Raw genomic sequence first — 18,863 nt, forward strand, 5'->3', positions numbered from 1 at the left:
GACAGATTTGCACTCTTACTAGGTGCCAGGAATTGTTCTAGGCGTCTTGTATGTATCCACTCCTTGTTGTGCTCCTCATTCAGTGGTGTCCAACTCTTTGTGACCCCATGGACTGTAGCCCACCAGGCTCCTTTGTCTGTGAAATTCTCCAGGCCACGCTACTGGAGCCGGTTGCCATTCCCTTCTCCAGGGGATCTTCCTGACCCAGGGATGGAACCTGGGTCTCTTGCATTGTGGACAGATTCTTTACCGTCTGAACCACTAGGAAAGTCCTTGATTCCTTAAATCCTCATAACAACTGTATGAAACAGGTGCCATAATTATGCCATTTCACAGATGTTAAAGTGTTAACTAAGTCACTCAACTCAAATAGGGAGTTAGACCAGGAAAGGAATTCACGAAAATCTCTGGCTTAACCCTTAGCCTACATCACAATCACCTGGAGGGCTTTAAGATTCAGACTTCGAGCCCCAGGCGGAGAGTTTCTAATTCTGTAGGTTTCGGGTTCTGTAGGTTCTGAAGTACCTGTGAATTTCCATTTCTGCAAGCTCCCAGGTGATGCTGTTATTGCTAGTCTGGGAAGCAGGCTTTGAGAACCCGTGCTCGCGTTAGCTCTCTTAATCACTGCGTAACAAATCCCAATGGCCACCAAGGACCCTGTGTGTTTAATTCCTCTTGAGAACCATTTCCAAAAACAAAAATTTAAAAAAATAATTCCCAGACTTTGTATGGCGATTTCTTCCCCCTCCTGCCCCCCACATAAGTTTGAGCTAATCAAGTCAAGTGAGGCCACAAGTGTGTCCTTTAACCAAGAGCGTTGGGCGATGGAGCGCCTCCTAATGCTTGTGCCCATCATCTCCGTGGAATCCAAGCGGCCACGTGCGCGGGGAGATACAGTGGGCCCAGGTCCCCGGTTCTCAAAAAAAAATCCCGTCTCGGCCCCGGGGGCAAGGACGACAAGATGACCTGACCACGGGGACGGCCGCACCCCAAGAGACCCCGCTCCTCCGCGGTGGCAGCCTGCCGGCCCCTGAAGGCTTATCTACACGTTCCTGCTCTCCCTCGGTCCACCGCGGGACGATCTCGCACCTCTCCTCCACCCTCGGGAGCTGAGTCAAGGTCGGCAAAGTTCTCCGAGGGCGAGGGGAAAGGCTGAGAAGGGTGGGGGGCGGTCTTTCCGAGGGTGGGGCAGGCGGGGGGCGCCCCCTCCCCGGGTCTCCGCGGCCATCTTCCCCGCGAGCCGCACCTCGCGGGCCGGGCGGGGCAGTCAGGGGCGCGGCCCCGGGGCCCCGCCCCACCGGGGACTCTCGGGAGCGCGGGCCGCGGGCGCACTGCTCGGACGCACGGATCGCGGGGAGCGCAGCCGTCCTCTGCAGGAGCCGCGGGTGAGCGGGGCGCGGCCCGGGTCGGCGGGAGCGGGGTTCGCGCCGCGCGCTCGGCGGAGGGGCCGGAACTGGACGACAGGTGTGGCGGCGCGGGGCGTCCGGCCGAGGCGGCGGTAGGCGCGGGAGCCCAGGACCGGCGGCCTCCGGGCGCGGCCCACACACGCGGCAGGTGGAGCCGAGGCTGCCCGCGTGGCCGCCGCGCGACCTCACGCGCCCCAGCCCGGCTCCTCTGGGCCTCCCGGAGCGCCGGCGGAGCCCGGACTGCGTGGGCGCGCCCCCGGCCCGTGGCCCCCGGCCGCCCGCGCCCGCGCCCGGGCGGGGACCGTTTTTACAAAGTGTTTCTCAAAGGGTTGACGGTTGCGGTTTCAGCCCTGGGGCAAACGGTTGCTTCACAAAGTGAAACTTGCCGTCTTCTGGGGTCCCGCGGGCTTCCGGGGCGCCCCGAGGATTTCCCCGGCGGACAGCCCCCCACCCCCCGGTTCCGACCCGGCTCCTCTCCCGGCAGCCCAGGCCCCTAGCCAGCGGCTGCCCTGCCCGGGGCCGCGCGCCCCCCAGCCCTGCCCCGCCCCTCCTCTCCTTTGCGCGCCCCGCCGCCCGGGCTCCGCGCCCCGCCCCCGCTGGGCCACGCCTCTGGCCACACCCCTCCCCTGCGCTTCTTGCCCCGGCGCCGCGCCCCCTGCCTCCCGGGCTCCGCCCCCGCCCCGCCCCCGCCTCTCGGCGCCCCGCCCCCCGCCGCCGCGCCCCACGCCGTCCCCTCGGCGCTGGGCCCGCCCGGCCCGCCGTAATTGCAGGTTGGGCGGTGACTCATCGCGGCGCCCGCCCGGCCGGTTCTTAAGCGGCAGCGCGGGGCGGGCGCCGAGTCTCTGGGCGGCGGCGGCGGCGGCGGGAGCGGGAGCGGCAGGAGGGCTGCTGGGCGCGCTCATAGGGCTTCCTCCGCCTGCAGGTCGGGAAAGGGCGTTTCAGCTGCTGGAGAGCGTGTTTCCAGGGGAGGCGAGGAAACCCGTCCGGAACCGAAAATGCCGAAACCGGTAAGTCCCCGGGTATGTGTGGGCCGGACGGGATGCTTCGAGCACGGTTTTCAAGCCGAGTTACCTGGGCGAGGTTTAGGGGCTTTTGGGTTTTTTTTTTTTTTCTTTTGGTAGAATAGAGTTCTTTCTTAGGCGGACGAGAGGGCAGGAGCAGGGGATCGTCTCCGCTCTTTCTTCCTCGTCGTCCCTTTGTGGAACTCTTGGAGAAAACAAGATTGAGATGCTTTTCCTTTTGTTTGCGAGCCCCCTCCGCCGCCGCGCCCTGGGGCTTAGGGTCTTTGAGAAAAATCAGAAGGCCTTCTAGGCGGCTTCGGGCGGTGGAAAATCCCTGCCCCAAGGCAACCTGGAAGTTTCTTCCCCGAAGAGGAGCCCGAGTCGCAGGAGAGGCAGGTGGCTTCCCACGGCGCGCGCCCGCTGCCTTCCCGGGTCTGGGAGCAGGCGCGCCCCAACGCCTCCCCTGGCGCTCTCTTTTAAAGGGGGGGTGGGGGGGGACACTATCTCTGGGGGCAGCCTCGTTCCAGTTCATCCTACTAAAACCGTGCTCTGTTAACCCGGGAATTTGCTGGTGGCAGCAGGATTCCTATCCGAGAGGGCTTTGGTAATGAACTTGAATTGCAGATGAAGGCAGACCGCCCTGGAGTTTGATAAGCAGGCTCCTGGCGTACCTCCGAAACGTCAGCTGACCCCCGAGCGCTGCTGCGCCCGCACCTCTTACCCCACTCCCCCCGAATCTGATTTGTGTCGCCTGAATCTGTCTCTCGGGTGGATGGTGGCCAGCCTGGGCTTCATACGGCTTTCATTTAAGTTGTGCGAACAAGGCAGCTTCTTCGTGACCAGCATTTCTTAGCAAGTAGTATCTGTTCTGCCAGCTTGAACACAGGTGGGGACTGGTGACCAGATAATTGGGGAGGAGATAATTGAAGATTTTTGGAGTTTTGAATCCCAGTGGCGACAATATCTGGGCTTATTGAAAATTACAATAAAAGATTCCTATGAAATTTATGAAAATATACCACCTACATAAAATACATAATTTCATATACTTATGGAGTTTATGAGAAACCTAGTTTTCAAACAAGTTGGTTCTATAGTCAGTGCTTATGTGTTTTTGTTTTCTACCGTCACATTTTAGATTCTCTGAAAGGAGTTCTTTATAAGTTTTGTTTTACTGTTAGGTTAAATAAATTACTATGTTCATAGGCTAACAGATTGAGAAGCCGGTAGAGCTTTCGCCTCAGTTACATCATCAAGATGATTCATTCACGATGCAGACAATTTTTTTTTCCCCTACACTGAATTCTTTTCATTTCCAGTTTGTAGTTGGCACTTGACGTTTAGGCTTTACAATTCCCGTGGTCTAAAACAGACCTAAACATAGTGCCTTACTCCAGGCATAGCCTGTTCTGTGTTACTCAGAGCAGTGATCAGCAGCTTACCTTTCTTACAGTGTGGTTTTCACTAAAGAAAAGCTGTTGAGAGTTCAGCTTTTAAAGTATCACTCAGATAACCCATCTCCTGTCACTGCTTTTGTTTCTCATAAAGATCTGTAATTGGCTTTTGTTCTTTTTCTGATGTGTTTTTGTTTTTTGTTTTTTTTGGTTTGTTTTTTGGTAGTCAAGTTTACATGATGTACACTTGACCATCTCAGTGATTTTTTTTTTTTCCATCTCAGTGATTTTTAAGCGTACAGTTCAGTGGCATTAAGTACGTGCTCATTGTCGGGCAGTTGTCACCACCATGCACCTCCAGGACGTTTTTCCTCGTCCCAAACGGAAACTCTGCACATTAAACACTCGCTTCCTTTTCCCCACTCCCTCCAGCCCCTGGCAGCCGCCCCTCTCCTCTCCATCTCTCTGCCTTTGACTCCCCAGGTGCCTCACGGGAGATTGCACAGCGTTTGTCCTTTTGTGACGGGCTCATTCCACTTAGCACGACGTCCTCAGGGTCCATCCTTGTGCCATATGTCGGAATGGCCTTGCTTTTTTAAGGCCCTCTTTTTCTTACTTAGGGCAGGTATGTTTTCATTTCATTTGGCTTTAAAGTTCCTTTATGATGGACCAGAAACTTACAGCGTCCTTCTGACCAAGTAGTTGTTGAATTCTTTAAGGAAGGATAGTGACCATTCTTGACTTGTAACTTTCTTGTATGTTAGGGTGGAAGTAACCCAGAGTAAGGTTTTGAAAGACTGTTTTATATTATTCACAGTTATTTGCAGGTGGTTTTGTGAGGTGTCCTTTAATGTGGGCCGCAGCTGTTTACCATGGGAAATTTCTACCTGCTACCTTTCTGGTGGAGTAGGGTCTTGGAGATTTTGCCTTGTAAAATGAAGGCTGTTAACTCTATCCACGTGGATCCCATGAGGGCCACCTGCAGGTCCTTAAGGGCTTACAGGCTGATGGGCAGGATAAGGCTGTTAGAGTGTATCTAGTTTTTGTTACTGTTTTTTTTGCTCCCTCCCTGGGGGTTAAAGCGGAAGCATCATGAGCAAGCTCTGCATGTGTGTCCTTGGAACACGGTTATTGATTCCTACTCTTCAAGCCCAAACCAGGAATTTGGGTAGGTGGTTTCCCATGGTGATTTTTAGCAGGATTGAGGGCAAACTGTATAAAGTTGACTGTAGAGTCAGGATCTGGGCCGCCTCTGACCTCTTGGATTCGGCAGGCAGAATATTTTTGATTGTGTCTGTATAGTCAGTGGATGACTCTATTCGTGAAACAGTTATATGAAGGAAATATCTATTTGCTGCTTTTTCTCTTGATACTGCTTGTTAAGAAGACTGCATGTCCGCTTTCAGAGAGCATCTTGGCCCCGTCTCCGGGTGCCAGGCACAAAGTGTCACACAGATGGTGGCCACAGATCTCGTCCTCAGGGAGCTTACAGTCTGGGACCCGAGCCCAGACTCAGGCAAACACTGGAAAGGGGAAGCTGGAAGACTCGCTGGGAGCCATCCAGGAGGGAAAGAGACTTAGGTAACGTGTGACACAGCTGAGTAGAAAAGCCAGCCAGTGTGGAACTGGGCAGGCGGACCGAGGAGTCTTGCTCAGTCCCCCTGGCGCTGCAGGGCTGTGGCCCATCATCTGGTTTTGCTTTTCCCAGAGCTGCTCTGTGCTGTGACGGGTAGACGGCCAAGGAGGATGGTTTGAGGTCCAGAAGGCACCACACCCTCTGCCCAGCTGGCCTGTCTGGCCTGGTTGGTGTCTCCCTTCTGGGAGAGGCCTGGGCTGGGTGCTCAGGGCCGTGGCTCAGGAAGCAGCCCCGTGTGCCCCATGTGCCCACGGTCGACTGAAGGTGACCCGCGGGCTCCTTCCGCTCCCTGCTTCCTCCCCGCTCCCCCGCCCGCTTTCCTCGCTGTGACAGGACCCACAGGGCGGCGGGGCGGCAGGAAAGCCGCTGCAGTCACGCTCAGGGATGAAAAGGCTGTTGTGTCAAGGCCAAGCTCTCAGCTGTTTTCTCAGAAGTTTAGCCCGAGCTGCCTTTCATTGGCACCCGTGATGCCTTAGCCCTTCAGCCCTGAAGTGTTGATGCGGAAGTCTCTAATGTAAAAGTAGATCAACTCCCTTCTGTAGAAAAACTGAAAGTGTGTTGGGAATCCTGCCCTGTGCTAGAATCGTCAGATAATTTCTGAGATGCTCATGCCTCTTGAGACTCTGTAGTCTCTTCCATTAAGAATTTTCACAGGGTCAGAGTTTACTGAATATAGTGATAACGTTTTCTACCTCCCTCATTCCCCCCCCAGGACAGGTGGAGTCACTTTTCTCAATCTCCACCGCCCCCCACCCCTCCCAGATGGAGAGTTAGGCAGCTGAGACTTTCCCACGTGTTGGGCTGGGCGGCGTCTGTCATGCACGCTGGAAGGCACAGGGACCAGGTCTGTGCGCTCATCCATCCCTTTGTCCAGCACTGATGTTGGTGAGCAGACGCAGAAACAGCCCCTGCTGCCGTGGATTTCCAGTCCGGTGGGAGGGACGGACAGTGGTCGTGGGGTAACTGGAGCGTGTCGAAGGCGCGCCTGCAGGGGAGTGCTGGTCTGGGGGTCAGGAACAGCACTGCCCGCGCTGAGAAGGTGGAGCACAGGGGTGTCCAGGGGGGGGCACACCCGCCCGCGGAAACCACTTGCACCCAGGCCCTGCGGTGGGAGAGAGTGGGTGAGTGTAGGCTTCCGGGAGAAGGCGTGGAAACAGCCCCGTGGGGGCTTCACTCCAGGGACGCGCTGAAGGGTTTTGACTTGGAAGAGGAAGCCTGATCAGACCTGCCTTTAGGGTTAGGGTTAGAGCTTCCCTGGTGGCACAGGCGGCTCAGCAACTGCCTGCAATGCGGGAGATCTGGGTTTGATCCTTGGGTCCGGAAGATCCCCTGGAGAAGGAAATGGCAACCCACTCCGGTACTCTTGCCTGGAAAATTCCATGAACCGAGGAGCCTGGTGGGCTGCAGCCCATGGAGTTGCAAAGAGTCGGACACGACTGAGCATTTTCAGGTTAGTGTTAGAATTAGGTTTAGGGTTAGACTTAGAGTTAGGGTTGGAGGCGGGAGGCGCTGTGCTGAGAGGTGGCGGCCGCCTGGACGTGGCTGGGTGCAGGTGGGGAGCTCAGGATGAGTTTGGAGCTCCTTGGGATGTGACCTTGACGGGGCTCTGTGATGGGCTGGTTGTGCTGGGCCAGAGGGCGGCCGGCTCGCGCAGCTTGGTGGATGGCGGTGCCATTCACGCCATCCTCCGAGATAAGGAGCCTGGAAAAGGATCGAGTGTGGGAGGGGAGGCCGAGAGTTTGGTTGGTACGTGTCGTTAATAAATTTGTGACTGTGACTGATGAAAGAACTCACTTTGTTTCATGATTCTCACTGTGACCCGCTGCCAGAATATATTGCAAATACCAGACTTCGCCAATGATAGTAGTTTTGAATCTACATCAACTAAAAGTGGTCCAGCAGCTTTCTGGGGTGTCTCCTGAGTGTACATGCACACTGTAGACACACATCGTTAAAAGCGAGTGTCCGTTTAGTACAGGGTGTTCGCGAGTATCTGGCCGCGTGAAGATTCCTGGTCCCTCTGCTGAATCCCCATCTCTGGGAACGGGAGGACTGGGCGTCTGTGCTTTAAATAAGTTCCCCAGGCGGCTCCGAGGCACTCCTAGAGTCTGGGAACCGACGATTTCATAGGCAAAGGACGGTTTTTATATATTCCTTTCTCTTGGGCCCCAGCGATGCAATGCGGTCCTCTTGGTGGGGTTGATACTGGTGGTTGTGTGTGGCAGCGATGGCCAGTGTGATGCCAGAGCCTCCGTCCAGGCAGAGGCACTCAGGGGGTGGATACACAGGCCCAGCCCCAGTGCTGGGACCGACATTGGCATTTGGAACATGGCCAGGGTGGGAGAAGGGAGACCATTGGATGGGGCTGAGGCTGCAGAGCGTATCTCTGATTGGAAGTTCTCTCTGCAGGGAGTTCAGTTGCAGAGCTTAATTTGGCAGTGACCAGCAAGCTTTCAAATTTTGGCTCTCTTTGTTTTTAAAGGGGAAAAGAGGCCAACATTTCCTATTAAATGGCTGGGAACAAAGAGATCTCATTCCTTTTTTCTCTTTTTTCTCCTATCCTTCCACACTGGCCTCTCCTTTTAATTACCATCCTAAATAATAGTACTGTGATTTCTAATCACATTTTGAACAATTTTACTAGTTCTTGCATTTTAGAAAAAGAAAGCAATATCACGACTAGTGAATTAACATAATTCTTTACTTTTTTTAGCTTAAACTTTGAATCTGACACTTTGGGGATTCTTGGGATAATTCAGTATACCTCTTTCTTTCTTACAGTAATTAGGCATTTCAACTCTAATCTGAAGTAGTAGAATTGTCTTTTTTTCAAAATTAGTGAATACATTTTGAATTACCCCTTGTTTTATTTAACTTCAGTACTAACTACACTTGGGATTCAACTACTCCAATTAGTTTTTTTTTTTTCCAATTAGTTTTTAATTTCAACACTTTCTGTGCATCTGCCACTACTAATTAAATATGGAATATCTATTGAAGAGACCAGAAAGTTGTCTTATTTTGCTTCTAAAATGCTATCTATGACTTTTGACATAAAGAATAAAGATCTTATTACAGACGTCTGTAAATAGTTTTCTTTCTTAAGAAAGAAAAATAAGCATTGTGCTATGAATTAGAGACTTTTGACTTAAATGAAATACTTAATATATATTGTTAACATTTTGTGGAGAAACCCAAACAAACTTTTTGGCCAGCCCAATATAATTAATGTACATCACTTTTCCAAATAAAATAAAAATGCAAAAAGCCATAAAAATAGTTTTGTAATTTACTATTTACCTGTACTTTGGCAAGTCATTTAGTTTCTGTGAGCCTCTTTATTTTGTTTATCTGTAAAGTGGAAGTTAAAAAGTTTTTTTTTTTTTTAAGTGAAAAATTATGTAAAATAAACTGAGACAGGGGACTTCCCTGATGGCCCAGTGGTAGAAAATCGCTTTGCAGTGCGGGGTCACGAGTTGGGCCAGGGAACTAAGATCCCACATGCTATGGAGCAACTAAGCCCATGAGCCACAACTAAGATCCAGTGCAACCAAATAAATAAAAAAAAATTTTAAGTTAAAGAATAAAAGGATTAAAAAATAATAACAAACTGAGACAAAGCTTGTATCTGTGAAATCCAAAGTTTCTCTTCCAATGTTGTAAACTTTAATTTCCTATGTACTCATCTTCCTTGAAAGATATTTTACAAACTTTCCAGTGTAACCTGTAGCTAAAACTTAAGGGCTTTAGTCCCTGGGTTGCTATAAGCCACGTTAAGTTTGTCAATAGATCTTCCAAGGAAAACAGCATTGTGAAACATTTGAGTTATTTAGTGAAAGGGAATACTTTTATCTCTTTTTCATCCTCTGTCTTCTCATTGTCAGAATTCCCTTGTAAATCACATGGGTTCCTTCCTCATTTATTGAAGCCCTATTATAAACCCTTATGTGCTAGGTGTCAGGACTCTAAAAAATAAGAGGTTTTTGCCTTGAAGGGGAGTCCGATATGTAAACAATTGCAGTGCAGTGTGGTGAGTGTGGTAATAGAGATACAGAATATTATGTGCCCTGGAGAGCCAAGAAACGTCTCCCAACTGGAGGGAGATGCCTCAGGTGGGTGTTGAGGGATGCATAGGAGTTCACCAGTGTCCAGAGGCAGAAGGGCACTCCAGGCAGCAGCAGTGGTTGCTACTGTTTTCCTTGTTTTACGATTCACATTCCATTCTGCAAGCCTGTATAAACACCCATGGATAAACAGTCATGCTGTTTCAAAGGAAATGGAAGAAAGTGTGTTATAATAATTATCTTTTAAACCTAATATACTTGAGAAAACAAACATTGTAAGCAAAATGAAAAATTTCTGACCCTGACCAGACTTTTACTGATAAAGGATGAAACTCTATAATAAGCAGCATTAGACTTTGCTCTCTGTTCTGTTAGATTTGAAGTCACTACCCACAGCCCAATTTTCTTTTCTATTTTTGCCTGAAAGATGATCAATTTAAAACTGTCTATATAAAAAAATTGTCATTTCAGGTATTGTAAACCATTCTTCTCACTTCAGGATGGGGTAGGGAAAGGCCTCCTCTGGCTGTGGGCTACCAGCTAGGATTGGTTTTTACAACTTGAAGGGTTTTTCCAAGCAGTAAGAACAGTAATATACAATAGCCGCCAAATAATGGCCCCGCAAAGCCTGAAGTATTTACTGTCTGGCCCGTTACTGAAAAAAAATTTGCCAGTCCCTGCTTTAGGATAAAAGTAATTATTGCTGAGCCTTTGATGTATCTTCCTATCTGTTTCATGACTAAGCTAATAGTATATGGAGGCGGATCCACCCCATTGGTTCCAATTTTTAAAACTATTTCGTCCAAGTACAGAGAACCTGTTTCGTTAGCCAGCATCCAGCGCATCGCAGGCCTGAGCTGGGCGTTTCCTGTGAGCTCCAGCACCAAGGAGCGGGCATGGCTGGCGCTGTGGTGATCTTTGAAAGAAGGCTGGTGTTGCGGGTCTTGTTTCTCTAGGGAAGTGGTGGTATCCTGTGTCACATTTGCTCAGCCATTGTATAATGACAGGTTTCTGGCATATGCTAAAAGAAAGCAATTTGTACCTGATATTTGAGTTGGAAAGAGAATGTTATATGAATGGGTTGCTTTTTTTTCATCACCGATCATTTAAAATTAACTATTGTCTATGTGTGAGTGAGTGAGCGTAGATGGTTTTATAATTTGATCCCTAGTTGGGAGCATTTTAGCTAAAGGTGAGCCCCCTCTCTTACTGTCCACCCCTTACTGCTTTGTTTATTTCCACTTATTTCTACGTAAAACAGTGGTAGATAAACTTGTTTCTTTGCTTTCTGCCTTTCCTGGCCCCAAAGTGAGAAGCCAAGTGGTTTGGGGGTGGGGGGCATCATCTGCTTCTAGAAGAAACGTTTAAGTGCTTGCTTCATTGGCAGATGGAGGGAAGAAGGGTCGGTGTGTAGGTGGGCGTGCCTGCCTCTTCTCATTGTCCCCGAGCCCGTCCTCCGCTTTGGGAATGAGGTCCCAGGACCCACCTTGCACTGTGTGTAGCAGCGTCTCTTCTTTGTCACCCTGGAGGACAGAGTAAATCTGGCAGTCCACTTGGAACTAGTGAATTCTGATCTGATTAAATGCTTTCATACCTCATGGTGGGTATCCTTCCCCCCCCCCCCTTGACTTAAACAGCCTAATAATGCAATAGATTTTGGCCTCCTTTTTTCTCCTGTTCCCACAATGAGTACCACCACAACCCTCCATAAAATTCATCTGTCATTCCACAAGTAGAGTAGCTACTGTATGCCGAGTTATCTTGGTCTGGGGGACACGTTGGTGAACAGGATGGGGGCAATTCCTGCTTTTAAGACCCTTAACTGTAGTGGAGAAGTTACCTGCTGTCAGCGGGTGATGGGAGCTGGGGTCAGCTCTCATCCTGGCTTTGCCAAGAGGTGCAGGTCCTTGTATCCTTTTCATTGATTCTTTTCTTGGTTGAAGAGCTGAAACCACTGAGCAGAGTGACTTGGCTGGCAGCCTGTGACATCTTTTTTTTTTTGTTTTTTGGTACATCACCGTTGCATTGGACCGTGAGCCAAGGTGACATTTTTTTTTGTAAATTAGGTCTTAGAAGCATATCCAACATTGTTCCTTAAGTTTTTAAAGAGAAAACGGAATCACAGATCACTTGGTAGAAGCTTAGAACATAAGTTTTAAGTTGGAACTGCCTCTTTATTTATGAAAATAAATGTTAGTATTGTCTTCAAGCTATTTCATTGCCTTGATTACATAATTATGGATGTTGCTCGTTGGGTGTTCAAGTATCTACTTACATAATACATTACTGTTTGGGTGGGACTCTTAAGTGGGACTTAGATAGGGAGATAGGGTGGGGGAACTTGATGTTTATTAAGAAACTGGCCAAACAGGGCAGTTTGGAAATATAATAAGATGACAAAGTTGCAGAGGGCATTGTATGATTTGCACGAATTGACTGTAAAAAGATAGTTTTGAGGCAGTTCATTAGGGAGCCATTGAACATTGACTAAACTCAGTCGTGTCCTACTCTTTGCGACCCCATGGACTGTAGCTCTCCAGGCTCCTCTGTCCATGGGATTCTCCAGGCAAGAGTGGGTTGCCATTTCCTTCTCCAGGTGATCTTCCTGACCCAGGGATCAAATCTGCATCTCTTACGTAATATTCATTGGCAGGCAGGTTCTTTACCACTAGCGCCACCTAAGAAATAGTTTTCAATTGTAGGCTATGATAGGGGCTTGGTGGTTTTGTATATGTGTATGCTTATATATATTTATATATGTATGTAAACTTAAAATATATTTAAAGTCCATTACGGCTACATACTGAAGTTTTTACCAGTGAAGTGATATACAATGGTCTTAAAATGTACCAGCAAAAAAAAAAAAATTTTTTTTAAGTGGTAGAGTAGATGAGTCTTGGATGAGGAGCCCACCACCCTGTTCTCTGCTTTTGTGACTCTTTCCAATTTTCCAAAATAAAAGGGTTTGGGTTTTGTTTGTTTTTTTAAAGCACGCTGTAGGGGCAGAAGGGAAAGAAGCCGTCACTTTTTCAAATCACCAAATCCCCCCAGGATCTGGACCCCCAGAGGAGAACCACAGTTCTTAGCCCTTTGGTGCTCTGATGAGACGAGGGACTGACTTAACCCCACCCGGGCCCTCTCGCCCTCCAGACACCTTTTATTAAAGGAGAGCTCAGGTCAGAACTGCAGTGACTTGGAAACACACAGAACTGTCTGTTCCCAGTTGGTTCCTCTATGACTCTGTATTCCCACGATTTTTTTTTTTTTTGGGTGGGGGAAGGGGTGACCCAACTAGAAATAGGTCATTGTCTCAATAGCTACATTCTCGGAGGCTGAAAATTGGAAGTGAGCACTCGAGGGTGGGGCATTACTTAGTGGAATCTTGAGCAGCCATTTGAAGAGATGAGAGTGCAGTCTGTGCTGGGACAGGCGGCGGGGCGGGGGGGGGGAGGTGAGACCCGCAGGAAGTGCAGCGGGAGCCGCAGGGGCTGGTGGGCGGGCTGAGAAGCACCCACGGGTCTCCTTACTCCCTTCCTGAACTGCCTACCTAATTATAATCCCACTCCAGATGTAACGTACTTGATTGTGACAAAGTATAAATTGAAGAGGTTGTTTGTTTTTATAAACTTTGTATGATGTCAGAAACAAAGTGAAATAAAAGCACAAGTTCAGTTGAAGTTGGTTTATTCAAGCAGAGTTTGTTTGCTGATTTTTTTTTTTTAGCCGGGATTTAAAAAAAAAATAAAACTATTGGTTGAGGTCTTACTCTGTATTTTTGAAAGATGGCAAAAGTAAAGACTTCTTGGTCAAGTTCAAATACACCTTCTCAAAGCTCCTTACAGGAGAAATATTATTTAACACCGTGCCCAGTGTAGAAGTTAGTTTAATAATACTGCAGCACGTGTGATCTTAACTAGGGGCAACAATTTATTTCAGAAATGGTGCGAGGTTTTAGCATGGCTTATTTCATATGCCCTTCGCTAAAACATCAGGTTAGTAAAGGAATTATATCGTTTTGACACTTTGATTCTTTCACAAGCTTTCCCCCTATTGGATTAGAAAACTGTTCACAAACTTCTAAATTTACTAAGATAACAATGCACTCCAGGTGGAATGAAGTTTAATTTCCTGTGTTTTATGAGCCAGGAATTAAATACCATTGTAGCATGTGATAGCCTTCTTGGCCCTGTCCCTTACTTTGCGTTCTTTTATGGGATCCTGTTTGTGGATATGATTAACCTCCCTTTTCAGTGAACTAAATCAGTGCTGAAATCGTATGACACATCTAGTAAAGCTGAAATGACCTATCACAGAATCAAGAATCCACAAGCCCAGTAGATACAGAGAAAGTGACCTCAAATGATAATCTTTTACCTGCCGGGAGCAGGGAGAGCAGAGTGGGTATAGATTATTTGTGTTTCTGGAAAGCAACAAGTTTCTTTGGCAGAAGGTAAACTTTCTCTATGTATTTACCCCTTCCTACGGAAAGTGGTGTCCACGTGTCTCGTTTAAAATGTACACACAGGGTGTATGTGATTCCCAGTGTAGAGGAAGTCAGTTCCTACTCACAGACGCTCCCAACATAAGATCGTAAAAACCAAGAGCCGACAGGTATCAGGAATGTTATTTTCACGTGCCATGGGCAGGTAGGGAAGTCCCACCAGGCCACCCTGCAGCGCGGACCTGGAACTTGGATGAGAGAGAGGATGCTTGCACTTGTCGGGCCTGGCGAGCGGTTCCTCACGGCCTGAGTTTCCTCCTTCCAAAGGCGGTGCCTCGGCTGGTGAACCGTGGGGAGGGCGCAGCACCGACTGTTTCCAAAACCCCGGTTTTAAGGAGAGGAAGGGACTGACCCCCCTTTTTAGCGGGAGCGCTCAGAAAGTTCCCTTCCAACTCTAAGGTCAGGATTTTCGCTAGTTATGAGCACAGGCGGGACTGGTCTGTCGGCTTTTTGTATTGTTAAGCAGCCTTGGCTGACAGGAAGTGGGTCTAGGGGCAGGAAGTGGCCTACTTTCAGAGGAAAAGGAGCTCTTTAGAAAAGGGACTTCACTTCATGTTCTTGAAATTATACGATGGGTCTTAGTGGATCTGAGCTCTTCTCCTGTCTGTACCATCTGTCCATATACTTTACACACTTTACACCCTGGAATTTGGAAATAAACTTTTCAGAAGTTTAAACTCAGTGAAGATACAGCTTTAGGACTAACATTTTAAGAGCTACACAACTATAAATATTTTTAATAGGTAAGGAAATTTCTAGGCCTCAGTTTCTCAACCTTTGAAAGAAGGTATTCAGGCTAACTTTTACCTAAATACCCATTTAGAGTCATCCTACGAAATAGTTACCCCTCTTCCCTATTCTGTGGTTTCCCTGATAGCTCAGTTGGTAAAGAATCCGCCTGCAATGCAGGAGACCCTGGTTCAATTCCTGAGCCGGGGAAATCCCCTGGAGAAGGGAAAGGCTTCACTCCACTCCAGAATTCTGGCCCAGAGAATTCCATGGACTGTATAGTCCATGGAGTCACAAAGAGTCGGACATGACTGAGCGACTTTTCACTTTTCTTTATCCCCTGTTCTGTTCTACTTAGAACATATACATTTATGTAACATAAATAGGATATAAAATATAGCATAATATAGATACCTGAAACAGAAGTTATTGGGAAATTCCAAGACCCAGTTTTCACATTTCACTCTGCCCTGTTATTATCCACAGCTTGTTAAGAATTTAGTTTTTTCCCTGTAAGCTTAGCCTAAAGGTGGTGGAGGAGAGCAGTTTGGAAATGAGAGGTATGTAGTGTTTGCTTCCAGTGCTCCTTAAAGTGATACTGAATTCTCTGTAACATAAGGTAGGTGCCCACCCCAGGGCATCCTGACCCTCTTAAGATGGGAACCAAGAAACTCTACCTATCGCTGCTTGGTTTGTAACAGAGTCACATTGGCTCATTTGACACTGAACTCTCTAGTTCTGACCTAACTTTTCATCACTGTGCGTGCGTGTGCTAATTTGCTTCAGTCGTGTCCCTGTGGACTGTAGCCCACCGGGCTCCTTGATCCATAGGATTCTCCAGGCAAGAATACTGGAGTGGGTTGCCATGCCCTCCTCCAGGGCATCTTCCCGACCGGGGGATTGAACCTGCATCTCTTACCTCTCCTGAATTGGCAGGCGGGTTCTTGACCACTGGCGCCACCTGACATCTGCCGGGCGGACACTAATCCGAGGCTGCTGCTTGGAGTGGAGGAGTGGGCAGGGAGGACACGGCTGTTGGGATCCCCGAGGATGATGGCTTTGCCTGAGGCGCTCGACTGTGCTGTGTTAGTTCAGTTTTTTGATAGATACTACCTACAGGGAACTTGGAGTCTTTCTCACTGTCAGCCTCAGTCTGAGTGTAGGACTTCCTGCCGGAGGAATGACCGTTATCACAGGGATGCAGTCATCCAGGGATGCAGTCATCTCGAACTCCCTGATGGATGCCAGGGGCAGCCAGCACAGGCATCACCCGGTCCTTGTGGTCCCAGGCATAGCGCCTCTCCATGACTCAGGCCAGCACTTTGACCTTCTCAGGAGTTGTCACGAGTGGACTCTTGTAGCCCTAACGTTTGATGGTTTTATTATTCCTATTACTAGGCAATAAAAGGCTGCTGTATTATCCTGGTATTGTACAATTATACGAAAACTTGACTAGAATGCGAATTTGTGTCTGTCCTGCCCATGTCTCAGCTGGTTTGTTGTACTTAAGTCCAGTTGATGCTGTATGGAATTCTTACTGCATTGCCTGGCAGCTGGTGTTCTGATTAATTCCATAGACTTTTTGTTTTACCAGATTTGTGGAGCTAGAGGGCCAGTTTTCTTTGGCATCTGGAAAATCTTCCTAAGCCTAACAAGTCAGTTTCTTCACCTTGACTGTGTTTCTTCTTTAACCTTGAAAAAGAAGACAGTAGATAACGATTGGGTACAAGTGGCACAGTGGTAAAGAATCCGTCTGGCAATGCAGGAAATGCGAGAGACAGGGGTTCGATCCCTGGGTTGGGAAGATCCCCTGGAGAAGGAAATGGCAACCCACTCCAGGTTTCTTGCCTGGAAAATTCCATGGACAGAGGAGCCTGGTGGGCTGCATTCCATGGGTTGAAAGAGTCTGACACGGCTGGGCACAAGCACACACACATAATTTATCTTAAGTTTAAAACTTATGATACAGAGGAGCGTGAAAGAGAGGAGTAATAATAAAAGTCAGCATCCATCGGTGGTCAGGTTTAACATAGGGTTATATTATTTGTAAGATGTATTCAGCTGTTCTTCACGCCTTCTCTAAAGGTCAGTAAACCACATGAAGTCTGGTGTTAAGAGCTCGAGCTTACACGCGTGCCTCTGGGATTTCTGAGTCCAGCTTGCCTTCAGGTGCATGGTCACATGTAGCCACTGCTGTTGGTGGCAGCATTTTAGAGAGAGACCCCTGCCTCCCTCTTGACTGACAGCGTAGTTGATGTCTTTGCCTCTACAGTCAGTATCAGGTTACTGTGGACGTTACTCCATTTAATGAAAAAATCGTGTTTTAAGACCACATTTCTATTTTACTTATCTTCTCTCGACAGTGTTTTTATTTTTTTGACATACTGGTTTTTGTTTTTGACTTCTCTATGCTTAAAAGAATGGTGTACACAACACGGGCATTTTCTCAACGGCCTTTCATGAACAAAACAACACTGGACACTTCTAAAAAACTAGGCTTATTAGAAAGTGTAGCGATGTAAAGTATGGTCATCGGAGTTTTAATGGCAACTACTTTGTAGAATTTTGTTTATAATAAACAGTGTTACTGGGAGCAGCACTGAACATCTAAGACGACCATTTCATTTTATAATAGAAACAAAGTTATCTGTAATATATTAGCCATTGCCATGACTCTCTGAGAAGGATTACTGATGTGGACCGAGAAGAGCTAAACAACAGAAAATCACTTGGCCTTTGGGGCTTTCTGACTTTGCTTTCTAAATTGGCTGAATTCACAGGTCTGCATTTATACACTCAGCTGATTCCTTAATCAGGTTTGCTGAGCTCATGGTAATGATTTACAGAGGGTGGTTATCTGTTAGCCAGCATTTGTAAATGACCACTGTATGTCATAGCTAATGCTGGGACTTAACTGAGTTGGAGTATTGTTCACGGAGGTTGATTTTTATCTTAAAGGAGATCAGGCTGCAAAGAGGTCTAAAACAGGGATTCCTCTGTGGAGACAGTCTCATTAAGAAAACCTGTCTGTGAGTGAACGAAAGTCTAGTCAACAGTATTTTCCTGTGATGGAGGATCAGTAGCCGTGAATACATTAACCTTGGGGACCAGTGGGCGACACCTCCGGTGGGGGGTGCAGGGTGGGAGGAGGTGGAGCCCTCGCGCTCAGGGCCAAGAGCCCAGGGCACAGAGCGGAAGCAATGTTGTAGCAAGTTCAGTGAAGACTTTTGAAAGTGGTCCACATCCTCCTCAGCAAAAAAAAGTTAAAAGGAAACAAAACTGGGGTGGGGGAGCCACTCATCTTGCCAGAAGAAGCTGTGGCTGCGGCACGTTCAGAGTGCTAGCCTGGCCTCTTTCCCCGAGAGCCAGCGGGCTGCCCGGGTGTGGCCTCCCTTGTGAACGGGAAGAGCCGGGCCCACCCAGCCTCCTGAGTCAGCACCTCTGGGCCTCGGGCCCAGGAAGCTGTTTCGACAAGCTCTCCAGGTTACCTCTTCTGTGCGTTCAAGTTCGAGAACCCCTGGCGGAGCATGGGGGCCCGGGGGGAGCAGGAAGCAGGCCTGGTGTGGCCTCGGCGAATGGGCCCTGGAGGGGTTTAGGGGGTGACCCCACGAGAGGAAAATGCAGAAGTGTTGAAAAATACAGAGGTAGTGTTGAGTTACAAGTAGAGCGTGGGCACTTCATTGAATGCTGGCGATTGTGTGCTCCACACCGTCGGAGTTAAATGCAAAACAAGACTCTGTTGCTGCTTAAAGTTTAGAAAAAGAGCGTGAGTTGCTTGGGAGACCCCTGAACGAGAGCCTGGGCTGTTCCCTCTGCCCGCCCGCTCCTGGGCTCTAAAGGGAAGGGGCCCACAGGCCTGGCCTCCAGGGCCCGGCGCCCCCAGGAGGGCAGGAGGCAGTGCTTTTTTCGGCGGGCTGGCACCTTCTTCCTGAGAACACAGCGCATTTTTATTTACAACTTAAATGACACGGTACAGTTAAATTGCATTTTGGTTTTTAAAAAATGCATTTTCTTTCATCTTCACCCCTAAATTTTTTTTAATCCCTTTGAATACCACATTGACCATAGTCTAGTTCAAATGACTTGTTTTCCAGCTGTTTCATATTTATCGTCACCAAAGAACATGGCAAGT

The 18,863-nt window shown here is 48.4% G+C and overlaps 1 protein-coding gene across 4 annotated transcripts in view; it reads left to right on the forward strand.

Moving 5' to 3' along the window:
• Positions 1 to 989: 989 nt before the first annotated feature.
• Positions 990 to 18,863, forward strand: part of EZR (ezrin) — a 45,241-nt gene continuing 27,367 nt past the window's right edge. Inside the window, exons 1-2 of one of the 4 annotated variants that reach the window (XM_065931046.1) lie at positions 990 to 1,119; positions 2,329 to 2,413. In XM_065931046.1, the coding sequence (XP_065787118.1) occupies positions 2,402 to 2,413 (12 nt within the window). In that variant the 5' untranslated portion in view covers positions 990 to 1,119; positions 2,329 to 2,401. Of the gene's footprint in view, positions 1,120 to 1,283; positions 1,499 to 2,188; positions 2,414 to 18,863 lie in introns of those variants that run through there. The other 3 variants (XM_065931044.1, XM_065931045.1, XM_065931047.1) reach the window with 3 other exon arrangements.

Source organism: Muntiacus reevesi, chromosome 3, assembly GCF_963930625.1.
Source record: "Muntiacus reevesi chromosome 3, mMunRee1.1, whole genome shotgun sequence".
Classification (NCBI taxonomy): Eukaryota; Metazoa; Chordata; class Mammalia; order Artiodactyla; family Cervidae; genus Muntiacus; species Muntiacus reevesi.